General features: G+C 39.8%; 1 protein-coding gene across 2 annotated transcripts in view; it reads left to right on the top strand.

Annotated features, from left to right (window-relative positions):
- The window catches only part of LOC128664946 (kininogen-1-like), a 93,555-nt gene extending 68,237 nt beyond the window's left edge, over positions 1 to 25,318 (top strand). For both annotated transcript variants that reach the window (XM_053719737.1, XM_053719736.1), the window contains exon 3: positions 24,909 to 25,318. In XM_053719737.1, coding sequence (XP_053575712.1) covers positions 24,909 to 25,209 — 301 coding nt within the window. In that variant the 3' untranslated portion in view covers positions 25,210 to 25,318. The remainder of the gene's footprint in view (positions 1 to 24,908) is intronic.
- Positions 25,319 to 25,685: the final 367 nt, after the last annotated feature.

Here is a 25,685-nt window from a genome sequence, read left to right as displayed (position 1 = left end):
TATTATTGCATTTTGTTTGGTTTTGTATTTGTTTTTATGTCATTATTATTTGTAATAAATCAAGATTTTAACATTTAATTCCCTATTATGGGCTATTTTATGTCATTATAATGTACATAAGGGCATTTATACTATACTGAAGTCTGGTCAGTACATTGGGCCAGTTATAACCCTAGCCTTTATAGGCGCCTTACCCTTATTAACCCCTAATCTGCCGCCCCCGCTATCGCTAATCCCTGCATATTATTTTTAACCCCTAATCTGCCGCTCCGTACACCGCCGCAACCTACATTATCACTATGTACCCCTAATCTGCTGCCATTAACACCGCCGACCCCTATATTATATTTATTAACCCCTAATCTGCCGCCCCCAACGTCGCCGCCACCTACCTACAATTATTAACCCCTAATCTGCCGACCGGACCTCACCGCTACTATAATAAATGTATTAACCCCTAAAGCTAAGTCTAACCCTAACCCTAACACCCCCCTAAGTTAAATATAATTTAAATCTAACAAAATAAAATAAATCTTATTAAATAAATTATTCCTATTTAAATCTAAATACTTACCTGTAAAATAAACCCTAATATAGCTACAATATAAATAATAATTATATTGTAGCTATTTTAGGATTAATATTTATTTTACAGGCAACTTTGTATTTATTTTAACCAGGCACAATAGCTATTAAATAGTTATTAACTATTTAATAGTAACCTAGTTAAAATAATTACAAAATTACCTAACCTAAGTTACAATTAAACCTATCACTACACTATCAATAAATTAATTAAATAAACTACAATTATCTACAATTAAATCAACTAAACTAAATTACAAAAACAAACAAACACTAAATTTAAAAAAAACAAAAAACACTAAATTACAAAAAATAAAAAAAGATTACAAGAATTTTAAACTAATTACACCTACTCTAAGCCCCCTAAAAAAATAACAAAGCCCCCCAAAATAAAAAAAATGCCCTACCCTATTCTAAAATAAAAATTTAACAGCTCTTTTAGCTTACCAGCCCTTAAAAGGGCCTTTTGCGGGGCATGCCCAAAGAAAACAGCTCTTTTGCATTTAAATAAACATACAATACCCCCCTCAACATTACAACCCACCACCCACATACCCCTAATCTTACCCGAACCCCCCTTAAAAAAACTAACACTAAGCCCCTGAAGATCTTCCTACCTTGTCTTCACCACGCCGGGTATCACCGATCCGTCCAGAAGAGGGTCCGAAGTCTTCCTCCTATCCGGCAAGAAGAGGTCCAGAAGAGGCTCCGAAGTCTTCATCCTATCCGGCAAGAAGAGGAGATCCAGACCAGCAAACATCTTCATCCAAGCGGCATCTTCTATCTTCTTCCATCCGGCGCGGAGCGGGACCATCTTGAAGCAGCCGACGCGGATCTATCCTCTTCTTCCGACGTCCTAAGTCCGAATGAAGGTTCCTTTAAATGACATCATCCAAGATGGCGTCCCTCGAATTCCAATTGGCTGATAGGATTCTATCAGCCAATCGGAATTAAGGTAGGAAAAATCTGATTGGCTGATTGAATCAGCCAATCAGATTCAAGTTCAATCGGATTGGCTGATCCAATCAGCCAATCAGATTGAGCTCGCATTCTATTGGCTGATCGGAACATTGGCTGATTGGAACAGCCAATAGAATCGGAATTCGAGGGACGCCATCTTGGATGATGTCATTTAAAGGAACCTTCATTCGGACTTAGGACGTCGGAAGAAGAGGATGGATCCGCATCGGCTGCTTCAAGATGGTCCCGCTCCGCGCCGGATGGAAGAAGATAGAAGATGCCGCTTGGATGAAGATGTTTGCCGGTCCGGTTCTCCTCTTCTTGCCGGATAGGAGGAAGACTTCGGAGCCTCTTCTGGACCTCTTCTTGCCGGATAGGAGGAAGACTTCGGACCCTCTTCTGGACGGACCGGTGATACCTGGTGTGGTGAAGACAAGGTAGGAAGATCTTCAGGGGCTTAGTGTTAGGGGGGTTTGGGTTAGATTAGGGGTATGTGGGTGGTGGGTTGTAATGTTGGGGAGGTATTGTATGTTTATTTAAATGCAAAAGAGCTGTTTTCTTTGGGGCATGCCCCGCAAAAGGCCCTTTTAAGGGCTGGTAAGGTAAAAGAGCTGTTAAATTTTTATTTTAGAATAGGGTAGGGCATTTTTTTATTTTGGGGGGCTTTGTTATTTTTTTAGGGGGCTTAGAGTAGGTGTAATTAGTTTAAAATTCTTGTAATCTTTTTTTATTTTTTGTAATTTAGTGTTTGTTTGTTTTTGTAATTTAGTTTAGTTGATTTAATTGTAGATAATTGTAGATAGTTTATTTAATTAATTTATTGATAGTGAAGTGTTAGGTTTAATTGTAACTTAGGTTAGGATTTATTTTACAGGTCATTTTGTAATTATTTTAACTAGGTAACTATTAAATAGTTAATTACTATTTAATAGCTATTGTACCTGGTTAAAATAAATACAAAGTTGCCTGTAAAATAAATATTAATCCTAAAATAGCTACAATATCATTATAATTTTATTGTAGCTATATTAGGGTTTATTTTACAGGTAAGTATTTAGATTTAAATAGGAATAATTTATTTAATAAGATTTATTTTATTTCGTTAGATTTAAATTATATTTAACTTAGGGGGGTGTTAGGGTTAGACTTAGCTTTAGGGGTTAATACATTTATTATAGTAGTGGTGAGGTCCGGTCGGCAGATTAGGGGTTAATAATTGTAGGTAGGTAGCGGTGACGTTGGGGGGGCAGATTAGGGGTTAATAAATATAATATAGGGGTCGGCGATGTTAGGGGCAGCAGATTAGGGGTACATAGGGATAATGTAGGTTGCGGCGGTGTGCGGTCGGCAGATTAGGGGTTAAAAAAATGTAATAGAGTGGCGGCGATGTGGGGGGGCCTCGGTTTAGGGGTACATAGGTAGTTTATGAGTGTTAGTGTACTTTAGAGCACAGTAGATAAGAGCTTTATGAACCGGCGTTAGCCCAGAAATCTCTTAACTCCTGGCTTTTTGCTGCGGCTGGAGTCTTGTCGTTAGATTTCTAACGCTCACTTCAGCCAAGACTCTAAATACTGGCGTTAGAAAGAGCCCATTGAAAAGATAGGATACGCAATTGACATAAGGGGATCTGCGGTATGGAAAAGTTGCGGCTGGAAAGTGAGCGTTAGACCCTTTCCTGACTGACTCTAAATACCAGCGGGCGGCCAAAACCAGCGTTAGGACCCCCTAACGCTGGTTTTGACGGCTAACGCAGAACTCTAAATCTAGGCGATAGATCAATAGATGCAATATACATTTGATACATACGAATTACATAGATCAATAGATGCAATATACATTTGATAGATACGATTTACATAGATCAATAGATGCAATATACATTTGATATATACGAATTACATAGATCAATCGATGCAATATATATTTGATAGATACGATTGATAGTTAGATAGATTTGATAGATAGATAATTTCCCAGACAGAGAATTACAAGACGTGCGGTCTTGGACCCATGGTAAGGTTCCCAGAGGCAGTTGCAGCGCCAGGGGACGTGTATATGGCATGGATTTTCGGAACCGGGAGATGGAAAAAGATGCTTGTTCGGTCCTCCTGCTTCAAATTTGGGGCACTGCGCGTGCAATCTATTGTGCCACCAGATATGAGTGGTGTGTTAAGTAGTACTATTCTTAGCAGTTTAATACCTGTTACTCTCCCTATCGGGGGAGGTGTATATGGCATGGATTTTAGGAACCCGGGAGATGGAAAAAGATGCTTGGTCGGTCCTCCTACTTCAAATTTGGCTGAAACACAAGTGGCTGTCACAAAACAGTCCGGCCACGAGATAGATAGATTTGATAGATAGATTACATAGATCAATAGATGTAATATACATTTGATAGATACGAATTACATAGATCAAAAGATGCAATATACATTTGATAGATACAAATTACATAGATCAATAGATGCAATATACATTTGATAGATACGAATTACATAGATCAATAGATGCAATATACATTTGATAGATACGAATTACATAGATCAAAAGATGCAATATACATTTGATAGATACAAATTACATAGATCATTAGATGCAATATACATTTGATAGATACGAATTACATAGATCAAAAGATGCAATATACATTTGATAGATACGAATGACATAGATCAAAAGATGCAATATACATTTGATAGATACGAATTCCATAGATCAATAGATGCAATATACATTTGATAGATACGAATTCCATAGATCAAAAGATGCAATATACATTTGATAGATACAAATTACATAGATCAAAAGATGCAATATACATTTGATAGATACGAATTACATAGATCAAAAGATGCAATAAAGATGCCAGGGGACGTGTATATGGCATGGATTTTTGGAACCGGGAGATTGAAAAAGATGCTTGGACACCCAGTACAGGCCGTTCTCCTTCAGCCTTTTTTATACGCGGGTCCCCGACCCTCAACAGGCACAACAGCATGAAAGACCCCATATGCCATGACTTACTTTTGCACAATCGAGTACAGGTATGGCATCGATTTTAGGAACCCGGAGATAATTTTTAGGAACCGGGAGATGGAAAAAGATGCTTGGACACCCAGTACAGGTCGTTCTCATTCAGCATTTTATACGAGGGTCCCCAACCCTAAACAGGCATGACAGCATGAAAGACCCCATATGCCATGACTTCCTTTTGCACAATCGAGTACAGGTATGGCATCGATTTTAGGAACCCGGAGATAATTTTTAGGAACCGGGAGATGGAAAAAGATGCTTGGACACCCAGTACAGGTCGTTCTCCTTCAGCTTTTTTATACGAGGGTCCCCGACCCTCAACAGGCACGACAGCATGAAAGACCCCATATGCCATGACTTCCTTTTGCACAATCGAGTACAGGTATGGCATCGTTTTTAGGAACCCGGAGATAATTTTTAGGAACCGGGAGATGGAAAAAGATGCTTGGTCGGTCCTCCTACTTCAAATTTGGGGCACTGCGCGTGCAATCTACTGTGCCACCAGATATGAGTGGTGTGTTAAGTAGTACTATTCTTAGCAGTTTAATCCCTGTTATGTTCCTTTTTTTGGGTTTGGGTTTTGTAGCCACAGTGCAGCACAAGAGGCCAGAAAAATTAGGCATGTACAGATGCCTGAAAAATTAGGTGTTATTGCAGCCGCTGTGAGGTGAGGTAGTCTGCTACCTGTCGGTTGAGTCGTTCTCTGAGGCTGGATCCTGAAGGGCTGTGGCAATGCATATGAGTTAAAAAGGTCCGCATGTCCTCCATCAACAACACGTCTGGAAAGCGTCCTGTCCTTACCGGCGTGGTCATGGGAGGAGGAGGATTACTTTCATCTCTTCCCCTGTTAGATTCCCGTTGTGCTGTGACATCACCCTTATACGCTGTGTAAAGCATATTTTTAATTTATTTTTGAACTGCTCCATCCTTTCCGACTTGCGGGAATTCGGTAACATTTCAGTCACTTTATGCTTATACCGGGGGTCTAGTAGCGTGGACACCCAGTACAGTTCGTTCTCCTTCAGCTTTTTTATATGAGTGTCCCTCAACAGGCACGACAGCATGAAAGACCCCATTTGCACAAGGTTGGATGCCAAGCTACTCATGTCCCGTTCCTCGTCCTCACTGATCTCACTGAAGGTATCTTCTTCCCCCCAGCCACGTACAACACCACGGGTACCAGATAGGTGACAACAACGAGCACCCTGGGATGCCTGTTGTGCTTGGTCTTCTTCCTCCTCCTCAAAGCCACATTCCTCCTCTGACTCCTCTTCCTCACAATCCTCTTCCTGCGTTGCCACTGGTCCAGCAAGGGATGCTGATAAGGCTGTTTCTGGTGGTGATGGATACCACAACTCTTCCTCTTCCTCTTCACGCTCATCTATGGCCTTATCCAGCACTCTTCGCAGGGAACACTGCAGGAAGAAAACAAATGGTATGATGTCGCTGATGGTGCCTTCGGTGTGACTGACTAGGTTTGTCACCTCCTCAAAAGGACGCATGAGCCTACAGGCATTGCGCATGAGCGTCCAGTAACGTGGCAAAAAAATCCCCAGCTCCCCAGAGGCTGTCCTAGCACCCCGGGCATACAAATACTCGTTAACAGCTTTTTCTTGTTGGAGCAGGTGGTCGAACATTAGGAGTGTTGAATTCCAATGTGTCGGGCTGTCGCAAATCAAGCGCTTCACTGGCATGTTGTTTCGCTGCTGGATATTGGAAAAGTGTGCCATGGCCGTGTAGGAATGCCTCAAATGGCCACACACCTTCCTGGCCTGCTTCAGGACGTCCTGTAAGCCTGGGTACTTATGCACAAAGCGTTGTACAATCAGATTACACACATGTGCCATGCACGGCACATGTGTCAACTTGCCCAATTTCAATGCCGCCACCAAATTACTTCCATTGTCAGAAACAACTTTGCCAATCTACAGTTGGTGCGGAGTCAGCCACTGATCCACCTGTGCGTTCAGGGCGGACAGGAGTGCTGGTGCGGTGTGACTCTCTGCTTTCAGGCAAGTCAACCCCAAGACGGCGTGACACTGCCGTATCCGGGATGTTGAATAGTACCTGGGGAGCTGGGGGGGTGCCGTTGATGTGGAGCAAGACGCAGCAGCAGAAGAGGACTCAGCCGAGGAAGAGGTTATGGAAGAGGATGGAGTAGGAGGAGTAGAGGAGGTAGCAGCAGGCCTGCCTGCAAGTCGTGGCGGTGTCACCAACTCCTCTGCAGAGCCACGCATTCCATGCTTGTCAGCCGTCAGCAGGTTTACCCAATGCACAGTGTAGGTGATATACCTGCCCTGACCATGCTTTGCAGACCAGCTATTAGTGGTCAGATGGACCCTTGCCCCAACGCTGTGTGCCAGACATGACATTACTTCCTTTCGCACAATCGAGTACAGGTTTGGGATTGCCTTTTGTGAAAAGAAATTTCAGCCGGGTACCTTCCACTTCGGTGTCCCAATAGATACAAATTTTTTGAACACCTCAGACTCCACCAGCTTGTATGGTAAAAGCTGGCGGGCTAAGAGTTCAGACAAGCCAGCTGTCAGATGCCGGGCAAGGGGGTGACTTTGGGAAATTGGCTTCTTACACTCAAACATGTCCTTGACAGACACCTGACTGTGGGCAGATGTCCAGGAACTGCTACATAATAGAGACTGAGTGGCGGATGGTTGAGAGGGGGAAAGGAGTACAGCAGTGGTTGACGTGGCTGAAGATGCTGGACCAGGAGGAGGATGGCGGCTTTGAGTTTGTGTGCTGCTTCTACTCATGTGTTCATCCCATCGGCGTTTGTGATGTGAGACCATGTGCCTTCGCAAAGCAGTTGTACCTAGGTGGGTGTTGGACTTCCCACGACTCAGTTTCTTTTGGCACAGGTTGAAAATGGCATCGCTGTTGTCAGAGGTAGACACACAAAAAAAATGCCACACTGCTGAGCTCTGCGATGACGGCATTCTGGTGGTGGCAACAGCATGCGTTGATTGGCGTGCTGTCTGGCTGACCCCGGGTGCCGATGCATGCTGTCTGACTGTGCCACTCGCTCCTTGCGATGACCTCCCCCTGCTTCCAACTCGTCTCCTCCTCCTCCTCTCTGTCTCCCCATCTGAACTTTCCCCCTCTTCTTCTTCTCTTCTAGAGGGCACCCACGTGACATCCACGGACGCATCATCATCAACCGCTTCACTTGTATCTGACAAATCAACAAAGGAAGCAGCAGTGGGTACAACATCACCATCATCATCACACCGTACGTCCATGTCTGTAATGCTGCCTGACTGAGACATATCACTGTTATCTACATCCTCTGTCAATGATGGTTGTGAATCACTCATTTCTTCCAACTGATGTGTCAATAACTGCTCTGACAGATCAAGTGAAGCGGCTGTGGTGCTAGTGTTGGTGGTGGCGGCAGGCGGGCGAGTGGCACTGGTCACTTGAGAGGTGCCCGAAGCTAAGCTGGAGGTGGATGGTGCATCAAGGTTCTGAGCGGAAGCTGTAGAAGATTGGGTGTCCTGTGTTAGCCATTCAACTAGGTCCTCCTCAGAACTTTTCGCGTTCATGGCACGTGGCCTCTGAACACTGTGCATTATTGTAGGGTCAAAAGGGAATCACAGGACCACGATGGCACCTGCGGGGTGGCCTGCTTCTGCCTGTCATTTTTTTTTAAATGTAGACTTACACTACTATTAAACAAAATATGAGTGGTGCCACTGGGCAAGTGGGCACAGTATACGCTATGAGCCTGACACCAAAAAGCAGACTGATGTTTCACAATCCAAAAAGTTTATTTTTTTTTAAATGTACAATTACACTACTATTAAACAAGATATGAGTGGTGGCACTGGGCAAGTGGGCACAGTATACGCTGTGAGCCTGACACAAAAAAAGCAGACAAAAATGTTTATTTTTTAAATATTTAAACTACTGTTACAACAAATATGAGTGGTGCCACTAACTTGGCAAGTGGGCCTGGCAAACACGCTGGCAGGCAGGCAACTGCAATTCGATTGCACTAGCAGACTGATGTTTCACAGTCAAAAAAGTTTTTTTTTTAAATATTTACACTACTGTTACAACAAATATGAGTGGTGCCACTAACTTGGCAAGTGGGCCTGGCACACACGCTGGCAGGCAGGCAACTGCAAATAAATAACACTAGCAGACTGATGTAAAAGTTTTTTTTGAAAAAATTTACACTAATGTTACAACAGACATGAGTGGTGGCACTGAGGATGGAAGTAGGCACAGTATATGCTGGGATCCTGACACACAGGCTGGCACTAGTGGCAGGCTGGCCTGGCAACTAAAATTAAATAACACTAGCAGAATGATGTAAAAGTTTTTTTTTTTTTTAAATTTACACTAATGTTACACCAGATATGAGTGGTGGCAGTGAGCAAGTAGGCACATTATATGCTGTGAGCCTCACACACAGGCTGACAGGCAGGCAAATGCAATAAGATTACAAAAAAAAAAAAAAAAAAAAAGCAGACTGATGTTCTAGCCCTAAAAAGGGCTTTTTGGGGTGCTGTCCTTACAGTAGAGATCAGATGAGTCCTTCAGGACTGTAGTGGACACTGAATACACTAGCCTAGCTATCGATTTCCCTATTAAATCAGCAGCAGCAGCAGCACTATCCCTCCTCTCACTAAGAATGCAGGATCAGAATGATTCTAAAATGGCTGCTGCCCAGAAGCTGGGAGGGTCTGGGAGGGAGTGTCTGCTGCTGATTGGCTGAAATGTGTCTGCAGACTGTGAGATACAGGGTCAAAGTTTACTCAATGATGACGAATAGGGGGCGGATCGAACATCGCATATGTTTGCCCGCCGCAGCGAATGCGAACAAGCTAAGATCGCCGGGAACTGTTCTCCGGCGAACTGTTCGCGACATCACTAATCCTATTGGCTGATTTTAATTTTTTTAGCCAATAGAAATGCAAGGTACACCATATTTAAACGCGTACCTTGCATTCAATAGTCAGTGTGCGGCGGTGATCGTACGAAGAGGAACCTCCACGCTCCATAGCTCCGCGTTCATCGGTCTTCAGTTCCGCAGTCATCTCCGCTCCCCGCTGGCTTGGTCCTGGATGAAGAAATAAGAGGTCCCACGCTTGGAAGATGTTGGCCGCTTGGAAGAAGACTTCACCGCCTGGAACAAGACTTCACCGCCGGACTTCAGGAACCGTGAGTAACTATTTGGGTGTTAGACTTAGGCTTTTTTTTAATTCTTTGGAGTTTTGGGTTTTTTTAAATTAGGGATTTAATGGGCATTTGTAAAAGAGCTGAATGCCCTATTAAGGGCAAAGCCCATACAAATGCCCCTTTAGGGGCAATGGGTAGTTTAGGTTTTTTTAGTGTTAGTTTTTTTTGGGGGGGGGTTTGGTGGGTGGGGTTTACTGTTGGGAGGACTTAGTATTTTTTTAGAGTAAAAGAGCTGTTTAACTTTGGGCAATGCCCTACAAAAGGCCCTTTTAAGGGCTATTGGTAGTTTAGATTAGATTAGGGGGAGCATTTATTTTGGGGAGGCTTTTTATTTTCATAGGGATTACAGTATTATATCTTTATGTAACAATCAGATGTTACTAGTGTATATATTAGTATTACAGTATTATATCTTTATGTAACAATCAGATGATACTAGTGTATATATTAGTATTATAGTATTATCTCATATTGTAACAATCAGATGTTACTAGTGTATATATTAGTATTACAGTATTATCTCATATTGTAACAATCAGATGTTACTAGTGTATATATTAGTATTACAGTATTATCTCATATTGTAACAATCAGATGTTACTAGTGTATATATTAGTATTACAGTATTATATCTTTATGTAACAATCAGATGTTACTAGTGTATATATTAGTATTACAGTATTATATCTTTATGTAACAATCAGATATTACTAGTGTATATATTAGTATTACTGTAGTATCTTGTATTATAACAATCAGATGTTAGTAGTGTATATATTAGTATTACAGTATTATCTCATATTGTAACAATCAGATAATACTAGTGTATATATTAGTATTACAGTATTATCTCATATTGTAACAATCAGATGTTACTAGCGTATATATTATTATTACAGAATTATATCTTTATGTAACAATCAGATATTACTAGTGTATATATTAGTATTACTGTATTATATCTTCATGTAACGATCAGATATTACTAGTGTATATATTAGTATTACTGTAGTATCTTATATTGTAACAATCAGATGTTAGTAGTGTATATATTAGTATTACAGTATTATCTTATATTGTAACAATCAGATGTTAGTAGTGTATATATTAGTATTACAGTATTATCTCATATTGTAACAATCAGATGTTACTAGTGTATATATTAGTATTACAGTATTATCTCATATTGTAACAATCAGATGTTACTAGTGTATATATTAGTATTACAGTATTATCTTATATTGTAACAATCAGATGTTAGTAGTGTATATATTAGTATTACAGTATTATCTCATATTGTAACAATCAGATGTTACTAGTGTATATATTAGTATTACAGTATTATCTCATATTGTAACAATCAGATATTACTAGTGTATATATTAATATTATCTCATAGTGTAATGGAGTAGAGCATGTAACACGGTAGCGCATGTAACACAGTAGCGCATGTAACGGAGAAGTGCAAGTAATGGAGTAGCGCATGTAACACAGTAGAGCATGTAAAACAGTAGAACATGTAACACAGTAGCACATGTAACACAGTAGCGCATGTAACACAGTAGTGCATGTAACAGAGTAGCGCATGTAACAGAGTAGCGCATGTAACACAGTAGAGCATGTCACAGAGTAGCGCATGTAACACAGTAGAGCATGTAACACAGTAGAACATGTAACACAGTAGCGCATGTAACACAGTAGAGCATGTAACACAGTAGAGCATGTAACACAGTAGAGCATGTAACACAGTAGAACATGTAACACAGTAGCGCATGTAACACAGTAGAGCATGTAACATAGTAGAGCATGAAACACAATAGAGCATGTAACAGAGTAGAGCATGTAACACAGTAAAGCATGTAACGGAGTAGCACATGTAACAGAGTAGAGCATGTAACAGAGTAGAGCATGTAACAGAGTAGGGCATGTAACACAGTAGCGCATGTAACACAGTAGCACATGTAACACAGTAGAGCATGTAACACAGTAGAGCATGTAACACAGTAGCACACGTAACACAGTAGCGCATGTAACACAGTAGCACATGTAACACAGTAGAGCATGTAACAGAGTAGAGCATGTAACAGAGTAGCGCATGTAACAGAGTAGCGCATGTAACACAGTAGAGTATCTATTCATATTAGGACGAGGATTGGTAAAACATCAATGACATCATCCTTAGAGGCGTGGCTATCACGCTTTATAAGTCCGGTACTTGAGCGGCGCGCTCACTCTTTGAAAAAGCCGCAAGGCGAAACATGTTAGGGACGTTAGGGTACTGGTGATGAGCCCTTGGAGCTTGCCTTAGGCAGCCTTGTGGTTAATGTATCATTATTACTTTATCATTTAATTTAATAACTGGGAAGTGGGTACCTTCTGGGAGCATTACCGTAAGATCCCTAACATTTAACCTCTATCAGCGTGGGGCCACATTAGAACTGTTATCATTTTTGAGCGGTGAACCTGTATACCGTTATACAAACAAACGGCCTTTATCTTCATTAGTTTGCTTCACAATATTGGGAGAAAGTCTCTTATGACTTAACACACTGCCAGTAATATCGTGCGGATAATTGTAGGCGAGTTTTCATACGTACAAATTCTTTTAAATATATTATTGGTGGATTATAACGTATGATCTAAGATAGTGCCTGACATATCGTGTTTTGTAATTTTGGCATGTGGAGAATATGTGATACCGGAATATATTCTAGCCGGTGTCAACACTATTTTACTTTCAAATGCTATTTTAAGTGCCATTTACAGACTAAGTAAAACAATTTAAAAGGTTATTTAAATGTTGCACGGTTCAAGCACCGGCAATCCATGCATACTTTTAGGGTTGATATATAATTTAAAACAATAGAGATATAGAAAGAGCATATACAGCGCATACTTTTTCAGTATAACTACTTTATCGGTGTTACTTTATACTATTATTGAGCAAAGTATAGGCTAAACTCCATATTTTGTAAAATATGAGTTGGGTACCACAGAGGAACGAGAGTGAATCAGTATTTATGATTCACAACCACAAACTCGAGTAACAGTTAGTGGTATTATTTAACGCTAACATGGGCGGCGTTAACGCTGATGCATATGAATATAAACACTACTGTTTACACAAATACAGCTCTACTATGACAGCTAAATTCTAATCCAACAACAGGTGTTTATCCTTTCAATCCCCTAATACGCTAACTGTTAAATACATAACACGAAACAGTGTAGCACAATATTGGGCAGGTTGCCAATGATGCTATCGATGACATTTTTCAATACTAGTGCAGACATACATACCGCTATTGGCGGTGCTCTTCTGTGAGTCAAGCAACTGATGATTATAGTTTAGATCAATGATAGATCAACAGTTATAAACATAATAAAAGACCAACCCTATCTTGTAGTTTATATGCTCAATATCTCACGTCTGTGTCACCCTTGTATGGCAATTCAGCTTACTATAATATTGCGCTTGTCCGATTCAATCTAAGACACAAGCTTACAAATTAACCAACGCACTTCCAGCTAAAAACATTGTGCTTTTTGAAGCAACATCTATGCTAACTTTAACAGTGGCTGAAAAGCAATCACATATTAATAAACCAACACCGGGAGAGATTAATATTGCACATATATACGAATATTTGAGTCTTTTGTGTTAACCTATATCTAACATAGGCAAAACAGATGCTAAAACACAGCATTATTAGTTTTCATATAAAGTCAAACCAAGCAAACGATAAACGCTATAAAAATAAGACAATAAGGTTATTGAGCTCACTGAAGCAACACCCATACTGACTTTACTGGTGGCTGCATCCAATCACACATTAATAAATTATTACTGTGAGTGACTGATACTTCAGGTTTATACAAAAATACGAATATATGCAACCAGGTGTTAACCTCTATTCAGCACAGGCATAACAGCTGCAGAAATATAGCATTATTATATGCTAAGTTCAATCAAAGTACGATACATGTTCCTGAAATAAAATGACAAAGATAGAAGTCAGCCAACATGAATATTGCCAGTTTTTGAACTTGAATAGAAGTGAACTATTTGATCATTGTTACTTAGTTAAATATAAGCCTCAATAGTTATATTTAAGCTTATGGGGATATAAAATACACAGTAATTTAACCTGTTTGGGACTATATTGTTACAATCCTAACAGTAACTCCTACCCGTAAAAGGGGAATATATTTCTTTAACCCACCAGCAGTTGAACATTAACCCCCTTTATATGAAATATATACAATATGGTATTATTTACTGTTTATTTCAATACCATAGAATAATAATAATGGGGATTATGTCTACTAAACCCAGCAATAAATAAACTGTGAGAGATTATAATAACCTCTAGGCTCCTAAGTGTGTTTTTAAGTGTGTGTTTTTCCAATTTTAATTATGCTTCTAATAAAAGTGAATTTTTAACTTATTATAGTTACCATCCGCAATCTTTATTGCACATCCTCTGTTTTGACTTAATTTGTAATATAATATAGTTATGAAAACCCCTAGAGTGCTATATATAAAAGGAGGAGAGGGTCCAATGGCACCACTGGTTGTAAATAAGGAATATAGTTATTGATACTTATATGATAATTATATTAGGTGGAAGATGAAAATCTTCTATCCCACTTATTGTGTCTATAGCATCATTGTTAGGTGCTGTGTACTAGTGAACTAGGAACAAAAATTGGGGATTGACATCTCCAAAAAAATGTACACTTGATTAGCACTCTAATTCCCTAATATGGAATTATTGACTGAGTTACAAGAATACGGATCAGTGAATTAAATTAAAACATAACTTTTATTGGACTATATATTAAAATAAATGGAAAGGAAAATACATTTAAAAACCCAGGAATGATTCAACTTTGATAGGAATTTTAAGCAGAGCTATAATAAACCACATAGATAGCTGATATAAAATGAATAGCAACTATAGATAATTGGGCTGGGATTCTGCCAGATCTAAAAGTTATCCATTTCTAATAAAAGTGGGAATTAACCCAAGAGAATGTTAGAACATTCATAATTCCAGTTAGTTTACTGAAACAAATACCAGGCTGTGTAGTGTAGTGATTATGGTATCTTGTGGTATACCATGTACTTAAATATGAAGTTCAGTATATTTTAGTTGCTCTTACAATGTTATCCCCTTTTGGGTGCAATGAGCTAACTATTGTTTCACCATAGTGCTGATATCAATGTCTCAATTGCGGTACGTATGTATTTTCTTTTAAAAGATTTGTATTGGATAACGTAATTCAGTTAGCTAATAGTTAACACTGAATTAGTGAATTATGCATATATTTATAAACACCATTAAATGGGTATCATCTGTATATTTATAGCTAAATATAGATATTCTAGATTCAGGCTGATGTCCAAATTGCTACGATATATTTCTGATTAATTTAGTCTCTGAGTTATTCCTAATGTAGGTAGACCATTGAATATTCACTGCAGCTGTTGTAACATAACATATGGGTTTACTGATATGTCTTATTGGTGGAGCTGAAGATAGTACACAGTTATTCACCAGAGGTCTGTAACTACTCAGCAGTCTAAGAAGCTAAGTATAAATCGAGTAGACTTTAGCCGTTAATTAAACTATTGTACTCAGTATATGTGGACCTTATATAAAGAGTCTGCTGGTAAATATATAATGTTATATAGGTCAATATATGTGACTTATTGATTAATTGTTATAGGAGCCACTGACTGCAGCACCGTTATTGCGCCGCAAATGAGTACAGATCGATCATCAGTAAATTAGCGACGTCAAAATCAAGGTTTTTATATTTGTTGACCACTTAGCTGCTGAGAATATATCAATATAAACGGGTCGCTGAGGACACTCAGTACTTGTATTGGAGCTGGTTCACCGCAGATAGTAGACTGACAGTAATGTCAATGTAATGTCAGTGACTACTAGCGGTAATGCTTTAACCACCTTTTAAACTGATTGTCTATAATCAAGTTCAGTCTCCCACATTAATGCTTTATATCGGTGTATCTTTGCAGAGATACCTGCCGTAATATTGTACTAAATATAAACCATTAAGTATGACTTGTTATTTAAGTATTAACTGTGCCACTAAGAAATCACCGATATTGCGCTGCAGTTTTTAGTTAAAGCTGGTCACCATATATATAACTGAATCAAAGTAATTCCTGATAATTAAAACATATTTTTACACTATAAGGAGCCCATTTAACTCCCAACCTCCCCTGACATGTTTCGCCAAGCAATTCGGCTTTCTCAAAGGGTTTTATGGAGGTGAAAACTTGGCGGGTATTTCAACCCACTGACTCCGCCTATCGTTAGCATGTCATGAATTTTTAGTGAATCATGAGTGGGGGTGTGTATGTTTACCTTTACCCACGTCAGCGTGAAATACGATGTGACAGACCCTTCTGTCAGGACTGAAAGAGTTAACTGTGTTTAGCTTTAAGAATCTAATTTATAAAGACAGGTTTTCTGGCCTCAGCTATTGTGTGCTATAATTACATTTAAGTAATAAACAGGCCATTGTTTAATCACCCTCAGAGAACAGACGCTAGGTGATAAGACAAGCCAAATGTGTTTAAGTTGTTATCTGCCTAAGTAAAGTATTTAAGTAATATAATTCTATTGTATCATGTCAAGGGCGCTTCTCCCTTTTATCTAATGTACAACATTCTTTCAACCCCCATCTGAGGGGGGGTCAAAAACCTGTATAAATCTGTGTGCTGCCTTCAAATAAAGTTGTCATTCTGTTTTAAATCTGAAACTGGCTGGGTTGTGAATTGCTGATTGTCTATGCAGGACATTGTTCATCTGGGGTTAACCCTTGGTACACAGTTGGTACCGTAACATTGGTGGCAAGCGACGGAATGAACCTTATCGCCCAGAAGAGCAACTACACAAGCCAGTAACCTCAGGAAGAGGGGGATTATTACAATACTGACTAAGATGGAAAGAGTACCAGGGACAGAAGGAACCAATGGGCCCAGCATAGCAGACAGAACCCCCGCAGAAGCAAGCTTTGATCGGGCGGTTAAAATAAGACTGGCACATTATGGCCCCAACCCATCTGCGGAAATTATCGACCGGGTCATAGCAGCTGTGGAGGCCAACCTACTTCGCCAAAGCGGCGCTGCAGCAAACCCAGTGGAAAAGAGAAAAGTAAATTTTGCAGCTTTTAAAAACTTCCTGGAAACAGAAGGAGAGATTGATGGGTACCTTGCGGATTTTGAGAGGCAATGTGCACTACACAAGGTACCCGCAGAGGACTGGGTCATGATATTATCCGGAAAATTATCCGGCCGGGCCAGTGAGGCTTTTCGGGCCATTCCAGATGAGGAAGTCGGGGATTATAATACTGTAAAAGAGGCTCTGCTCTCCAGGTATGCGGTTACACCGGAGGCATACCGGAGGCGGTTCAGAGACACTGTTAAATTGGCTGGTGATTCCTACCTTGAGTGGGCATGTAAGGTGCACCGCACAGCAGCTCACTGGATAGCGGGGTGCCAAGCCGTGTCTGGGGAAGAGGTGCTGCAGCTATTCCTGTTGGAACATTGCTTAGACAAGTTACCCGCAGGAGTTCGAGAGTGGGTTCGGGACCGTAAACCCTCCACCCTGCATGAAGCTGCTCGTCTGGCAGATGAGTATACGGATGCCCGCAAACTGGATACTGCTACCACTAAGCCCCCTGCTAGAGTGGAGTACAGACCCCCAGTCACCCCAGCAGCTGCCAGTTACCAACCCCCGGCGCACCGCTATACCACACGGCCTCCGGCCACGAACTACCCTCAGAGAGCCCGGTTCAATTCGCGGGGCTACTCACAACCTATTCGGTGCTTTGGATGTAAGCAACTAGGGCACAAAAGACCAGAGTGTCCCCTAAACGCAGCGAACCAAGCACAGTCCTGGAGAAGACCCGCTAGCGGAATCCCACGTAATCCTCAGCCTGCGGCCCGCTATGTAGAGGCGCAAGAATGCTGGGGCATCCTACATGAGGCAGACCTTGTGCAAGCTGCCCACCGGAATAACCGGCAACTGGTTAAAGTGAATGGGAAGGAGGTCAGTGGTCTACGGGATACTGGTGCTACCATGACCTTGCTTCGAAAGAACTTGGTGTCTGAGAAACAGCACACTGGAGACACTGTGGCTGTGAGGGTAGCAGGGGGCACTGTGTTCCGCCTACCTGTTGCCAGGGTGCATTTGGATTGGGGAGGGGGCGCTAGACCTGTGAATGTGGGGGTCATGAAGGATTTACCAGCTGATGTTCTCCTTGGAAATACCTTGGTCCCCCTTGTTTCTGCCTATGCTCCCATGGGTCCCGCTGATGTTAACCCTGTGACTACCCGTGCTCAGATCCGTGCAGCAGAGACTGACCCCCCTGCTGCTAAGCACCAGGACGCTGAGCTCAGTAAATCTCTATCCGCTATTGATATGTGGGAGTCACGTTACAATGCACTGATGAAGGAGAAGAGTCACGTAGAGGATAAAATGGTCACGTTAAATAATCATGTAACAGTGCTAGCGGGAGAGAAGAGGAGTGCAGAGGAAAAAGCACGTTTAGAACAGGAATCTCTGCTAGACAAGCTGCACCGACAGACTGCAGAAAACACCAGCTTGAGAGTGGAACATGAAACATTAAGGACAAACTTAGTGACACTGGAGGAGAAGCTGACGCTGGCTCATAGGGAGGTGCAGCAACTCAAGGGCACCCTATGTCAGTATGAAGGGATTGTGGATACCTATAAAGAGCAGGTACAAAAACCACGTAAAGAAGCCGATGATATTTTGAAGGACTGTTTAGCCCTAGTCGGGGCACTGAAGAGGTTGAACCCTTATTTATACAGACAGGGATTCTCTCTCATAACGGGAATACAGATGGATTGTCCCAGCAAACTGACATGCCTACCACCTCCTAGTCCGGTCATCCCCAGGTTGACCCGCAAAAGGGTCAAGCCGGGTCTGCCGGAGTGTTCCACAAGGGGGGAGCTATGTGACAGACCCTTCTGTCAGGACTGAAAGAGTTAACTGTGTTTAGCTTTAAGAATCTAATTTATAAAGACAGGTTTTCTGGCCTCAGCTATTGTGTGCTATAATTACATTTAAGTAATAAACAGGCCATTGTTTAATCACCCTCAGAGAACATACGCTAGGTGATAAGACAAGCCAAATGTGTTTAAGTTGTTATCTGCCTAAGTAAAGTATTTAAGTAATATAATTCTATTGTATCATGTCAAGGGCGCTTCTCCCTTTTATCTAATGTACAACATTCTTTCAACCCCCATCTGAGGGGGGGTCAAAAACCTGTATAAATCTGTGTGCTGCCTTTTAATAAATGTCATTCTGTTTTAAATCTGAAACTGGCTGGGTTGTGAATTGCTGATTGTCTATGCAGGACATTGTTAATCTGGGGTTAACCCTTGGTACACAGTTGGTACCGTAACATACGAGATCAAACATATTTCATTCATGTTTGAGATCAGTAGTTTACAGTTGGATCTTGTATATTTGATACATTGTTGTGTGTGAATATATACATATTTGTACAAAGGACTGTCATTATATTGATGTATTGGTGAATTTATGTAATGCTCATAGCATAAGATTACATTGTTACAGTTATTTCTTGGCATGATCTGGATTACCGATATATATATATATTTTTCTTTGCCTTTGAGTACGTTTATTTGGGAAAATACTATTGTGTATCTTAATTGATAGATGCACTAGTGTATAAACAACGGATGTTAATGTTATTTTAGCCTATAGCTAGTTATTATTTGTGCATTCTTATACACATGACATTACTTTAGGTATCACTAAAAGATGTTTTGATCACATCAATTCTATTTACAGAACAAGGTTGTTAATATATTGGTGATTTAATACATTTTATAACTATATAATGTATAATAAATAATAAAGAGTGTGATTGTTGGCATCATAACCATTTTATATATATAGTGCTTAGAGATTGAATAAAATGTGTTGTCATAAAGTAAATGTACTTTATTCTAAGGGAAAAGTGCCTATACTTAGTAATTTGTGTTGAAGTGCTATAAAGGTATTAATCTTGGGTAATATTACCTAAAATGAGATTCTTAATAAATAAAAATAAAGTAAAAAAGTTATTTATTAATACAAAAAAATTATTATTGAAAAAATTGTGAAAAAAGAAGAGGAGGGTTTTTTTTTTATCCTCTTTCAAAAAAATATTTTCAAAGTGAACAATATTGTTGTGGTAGTGTTTACATCCATGTGATTCTGTTGAAAGATGTAATAACTGGGAGTGCCTGCTTTAGGGACTAGTCATTCCATATATTCAGTCAAGGATCTTAATAATTATCGGTGTAATTGTATTTATTTTGTTAAGACTGTTTGTTCCTTTACTTATAGGTATGTAAAGTAATTATTGTGTTCATTCAGTCCCTCTGGTTGGACTGAGTTCATTAAAAAAATCCATCTACTTTCATGTTGTAGAAGATTTTTAGATAAATCACCTCCTCTTATACCTAAACTGATCTTCTGAATCCCTGCACAGGTAAGTGAGGTGTTTTTCCCTTTATGGTACTTTAGAAAATGATAGGCCACTGACGTGAGATTTTTCTTGTCATGTAGGTCTTTCGCCGCGTTTTTTATATTTCGAAGATGTTCTTGTAAGCGGGTTCATAACTTGCGTGTCGTCAGGCCTATATATATTGTTGGGCATCCACATTTGATCATGTAAATGACCCCTGATGAGTTGCAACTGATATATGTTTTTATATCATGAGATTTGCCAAATCTATCTTTTATTCTGTGAGTTTTTTTCATGTGTTTGCAACTACTGCATGTACCACAAGGGTATGAGCCTTGTACAGTGCTTTTCTTTATAGTTTTCCTTTTTTCCAAAAAAATGGCTTGGGCTTATCATATCTTTCAGATTTTTGCTTCTTCTGTAGCCCACATCAACTCTATTACCTAAATGTTTTTTTAATATGGAGTCTGATTGCAAGATTTTCCAGTGTTTGTTTATCACATCAATGACTTGTTTACTATTTGAGTTGTAAGTCATAATAAGCCTTGTTTTGCCGTCAGATTTTTTTCTTTTTGATTGTAATAATTCATTTCTATTAGTTGAGCGGGCTCTCGTTTTGGCCTTTCTGATAGATGTTTTACTGTAACCTCGTTTTTGTAATCTTTCATCCAGCTCTTGTGCTCTTTTGTTAAACAAAGATTCTTCTGAGCAATTTCTTTTAGTTCTCAGGAACTCTTCAATTGGAAGTGATTTAATGGTATTTGGTGCATGATCACTTGTGCTGAATAATAATGTATTTGTTGCTGTGGATTTTCTGTAAAGATCTGTCCCTATCTGGCCATTAGGTTTCTTGAATATTAACAAATCCAAAAAAAGGCACTTCCTTTTGACTTGTGTGATATGTTAGTTTTATATTGAGTTGATTGATGTTCAGTTCCGTCAAGAACTCATCAAGTTTCTCTTTGGTGCCCTCCCAGATGAATAGAATGTCATCTATAAATCTAAGCCAACAGGGGATGAATTTTGTATACATATCATATTTGTCAGAAAATACCATTGTTTGCTCCCACCAACCTAATAATACATTCGCATAGGTTGGTGCGCATGCTGTACCCATTGCTGTTGCTTGGGTTTGGAGGTAGTACCTATTATTGAACAAAAAGAAGTTTTTAGTCAGTACAAATTCAAGTAGTTTCAAAATGAACTCATTGTGATTTGAATTTTCTTCTGCGGACATGTCTAAGTAGTATTTAACTGCTTGGAGACCAAGTTTGTGGCTTATGCTGGTGTATAAGGCCTCTACATCGGCTGTCACTAGCCATGTGTTGTCATTTAACCAAATATCCTGTAACTGTTGCAGAGCTTCTGTAGTGTCTTTAATATATGAAGGGATTTGTGTTAGAAATTCTCTTAGTCTGCTATCCACATATTTACTGGCTTTTTCCGTGAGATTGTCTATTCCCGATACAATCGGACGTCCGGGTGGATGTTCTTTATTTTATGTATTTTGGGTATGCAGTAAAATGTGGAAATCTTGGGCATATTGACCGTTAGAAATGTCTTTTCCTTTGCTGTAATGACACCATGTACTCTCGCATTCATTATTAGATTTGAATATTTGTCTTTGAAATCTTCAAGTGGACAATTCCAAAGTTTTTTGTAACAGGTGGTATCTTTTAATTGTTTTTCCACTTCTTGCATGTACATTTCATTAGGCCAGATGACTATATTGCCACCTTTGTCTGCTTGGCAAATTATCACATCGTCCCAGTCTTTAATTTCTGCTAAGGCCTGTTTTTCCTTTTTGGAGAGATTTGTCTTTGGGGGGTGTACCTTTAATTCCGCAATTTCAGTGCATACCACTTCATTGAAGATCTGTATACAGGGCGCATTTGATAATTTTGGTAATGAATAACAAGTCATACTTAATGGCTTATATTTAGTACAATATTACGGCAGGTATCTCTGCAAAGATACACCGATATAAAGCATTAATGTGGGAGACTGAACTTGACTATAGACAATCAGTTTAAAAGGTGGTTAAAGCATTACCGCTAGTAGTCACTGACATTACATTGACATTACTGTCAGTCTACTATCTGCGGTGAACCAGCTCCAATACAAGTACTGAGTGTCCTCAGCGACCCGTTTATATTGATATATTCTCCGCAGCTAAGAGGTCAACAAATATAAAAACCTTGATTTTGACGTCGCTAATTTACTGATGACCGATCTGTACTCATTTGCGGCGCAATAACGGTGCTGCAGTCAGTGGCTCCTATAACAATTAATCAATAAGTCACATATATTGACCTATATAACATTATATATTTACCAGCAGACTCTTTATATAAGGTCCACATATACTGAGTACAATAGTTTAATTAACGGCTAAAGTCTACTCGATTTATACTTAGCTTCTTAGACTGCAGAGTAGTTACAGACCTCTGGTGAATAACTGTGTACTACCTTCAGCTCCACCAATAAGACATATCAGTAAACCCATATGTTATGTTACAACAGCTGCAGTGAATATTCAATGGTCTACCTACATTAGGAATAACTCAGAGACTAAATTAATCAGAAATATATCGTAGCAATTTGGACATCAGCCTGAATCTAGAATATCTATATTTAGCTATAAATATACAGATGATACCCATTTAATGGTGTTTATAAATATATGCATAATTCACTAATTCAGTGTTAACTATTAGCTAACTGAATTACGTTATCCAATACAAATCTTTTAAAAGAAAATACATACGTACCGCAATTGAGACATTGATATCAGCACTATGGTGAAACAATAGTTAGCTCATTGCACCCAAAAGGGGATAACATTGTAAGAGCAACTAAAATATACTGAACTTCATATTTAAGTACATGGTATACCACAAGATACCATAATCACTACACTACACAGCCTGGTATTTGTTTCAGTAAACTAACTGGAATTATGAATGTTCTAACATTCTCTTGGGTTAATTCCCACTTTTATTAGAAATGGATAACTTTTAGATCTGGCAGAATCCCAGCCCAATTATCTATAGTTGCTATTCATTTTATATCAGCTATCTATGTGGTTTATTATAGCTCTGCTTAAAATTCCTATCAAAGTTGAATCATTCCTGGGTTTTTAAATGTATTTTCCTTTCCATTTATTTTAATATATAGTCCAATAAAAGTTATGTTTTAATTTAATTCACTGATCCGTATTCTTGTAACTCAGTCAATAATTCCATATTAGGGAATTAGAGTACTAATCAAGTGTACATTTTTTTGGAGATGTCAATCCCCAATTTTTTTTCCTAGAGTGCTATATATGTAGTCTTTATCAAGATACGGCTGGCACAGCCTATCTTGTTGGTTGTTTATAAATTCTTTTACTACATAGCACTTAACCTTTTCTCACCTTTAATGTGACTGAGCTCACACTATGTATTAGATAATCCAGGGGTACAACTAATATCCTCAATAAGTAGTGCCATTGGTAGCTCTCTCTTCTTTTTCTACAGTAGAGCATGTAACAGAGTAGCGCATGTAACACAGTAGCGCATGTAACACAGTAGCGCATGTAACAGAGTAGAGCATGTAACAGAGTAGAGCATGTAACAGAGTAGAGCATGTAACACAGTAGCGCATGTAACACAGTAGAGCATGTAACACAGTAGCACATGTAACACAGTAAAGCATGTAACGGAGTAGCGCATGTAACGGAGTAGCGCATGTAACACAGTAGCGCATGTAACACAGTAGCGCATGTAACACAGTAGCACATGTAACACAGTAGCGCATGTAACACAGTAGAGCATGTAACACAGTAGAGCATGTAACACAGTAGCGCATGTAACACAGTAGCACATGTAACACAGTAGCGCATGTAACACAGTAGAGCATGTAACACAGTAGCGCATGTAACACAGTAGCACATGTAACACAGTAGAGCATGTAACACAGTAGAGCATGTAACACAGTAGCGCATGTAACACAGTAGAGCATGTAACACAGTAGAGCATGTAACACAGTAGAGCATGTAACACAGTAGCGCATGTAACACAGTAGCACATGTAACACAGTAGCGCATGTAACACAGTAGCGCATGTAACACAGTAGAGCATGTAACACAGTAGCGCATGTAACACAGTAGCGCATGTAACACAGTAGCGCATGTAACACAGTAGAGCATGTAACACAGTAGCGCATGTAACACAGTAGCGCATGTAACACAGTAGCGCATGTAACACAGTAGAGCATGTAACACAGTAGCGCATGTAACACAGTAGCACATGTAACACAGTAGCACATGTAACACAGTAGAACATGTAACACAGTAGAGCATGTAACACAGTAGCGCATGTAACACAGTAGCGCATGTAACACAGTAGAGCATGTAACACAGTAGCGCATGTAACACAGTAGAACATGTAACTTTAGACTATTTTGACTCTAACATCATGACGTTACAGCTGCACATAATAATTGCACATAATTGGGTGAAGTTTAAATGAGCCTCTTCTGTCTTATGGAGACTCAGCAGCTGTTGTAGAACTTTACACAGAGCATAAATCTTCTGTGTTTCACAGAAATGTTCCAGAGAGTGAAGAAAAAACTGAGCAGTTCCTGCGGGATTTGTCTGAGATCAGCCGCCTACAAAGAGTTCCAACGGGGTTCACCCCTTTCCGAGGAAAATTCCATAGCCAGTCCCTGCGGGGTTTGTCTGAGATCAGCCGCCTACAAAGACGTCCAGCGGGGTTCACCCCTTTCCGAGGAAAATTCCATAGCCAGTCCCTGCGGGGTTTGTCTGAGACCAAGAGGTTACAATCTACACACAAAATCCGTTGGCACGGCAAGCACTGCAAGCCGGGTTTGCTGTGTAAAAAATAGATTTGAAAGTAGCGTCCCCTGGTATAAAAATGCATTGTTATGTCACATGGTGTCACCTCTGTAATACCAGCTCTGATACGGTTTATTAAACAGCAGATTTGTGCTCTCATATTTGTTATTGTGGTTTGTTGCACTTACTGTTTATACTCACCATATTGTCACGTTTCCTGTCCCCAAACCCAGCAGTGACAACATCTTACCTGGCCCTGGCTGCAATTTAAGCAGCAGGAAATATAAATAGTGACCACTACAGTTTCCAATGCCCCTGTGGTTACGTACACTGTGCCCTACACGCTCCTGGAACTGGTTAGTAAACACTGACAATACATTGCACTATGCAAGAAGAAAGACCATAACCTTTCCCTATTGTACTGACCTTACACATCTGACCATGAGATGGACAAGACCAGAAAGAATCCACAGGCTACACAGGGAGGTACTAACATTAGTGCAGCAGATGGCACTAGGGATCAAGT

Source organism: Bombina bombina, chromosome 6, assembly GCF_027579735.1.
Source record: "Bombina bombina isolate aBomBom1 chromosome 6, aBomBom1.pri, whole genome shotgun sequence".
In the NCBI taxonomy this organism is placed as follows: Eukaryota; Metazoa; Chordata; class Amphibia; order Anura; family Bombinatoridae; genus Bombina; species Bombina bombina.
The sequence above is the reverse complement of the archived record's forward strand: the minus strand, read 5'-3'. Positions and strand labels throughout refer to the sequence as shown.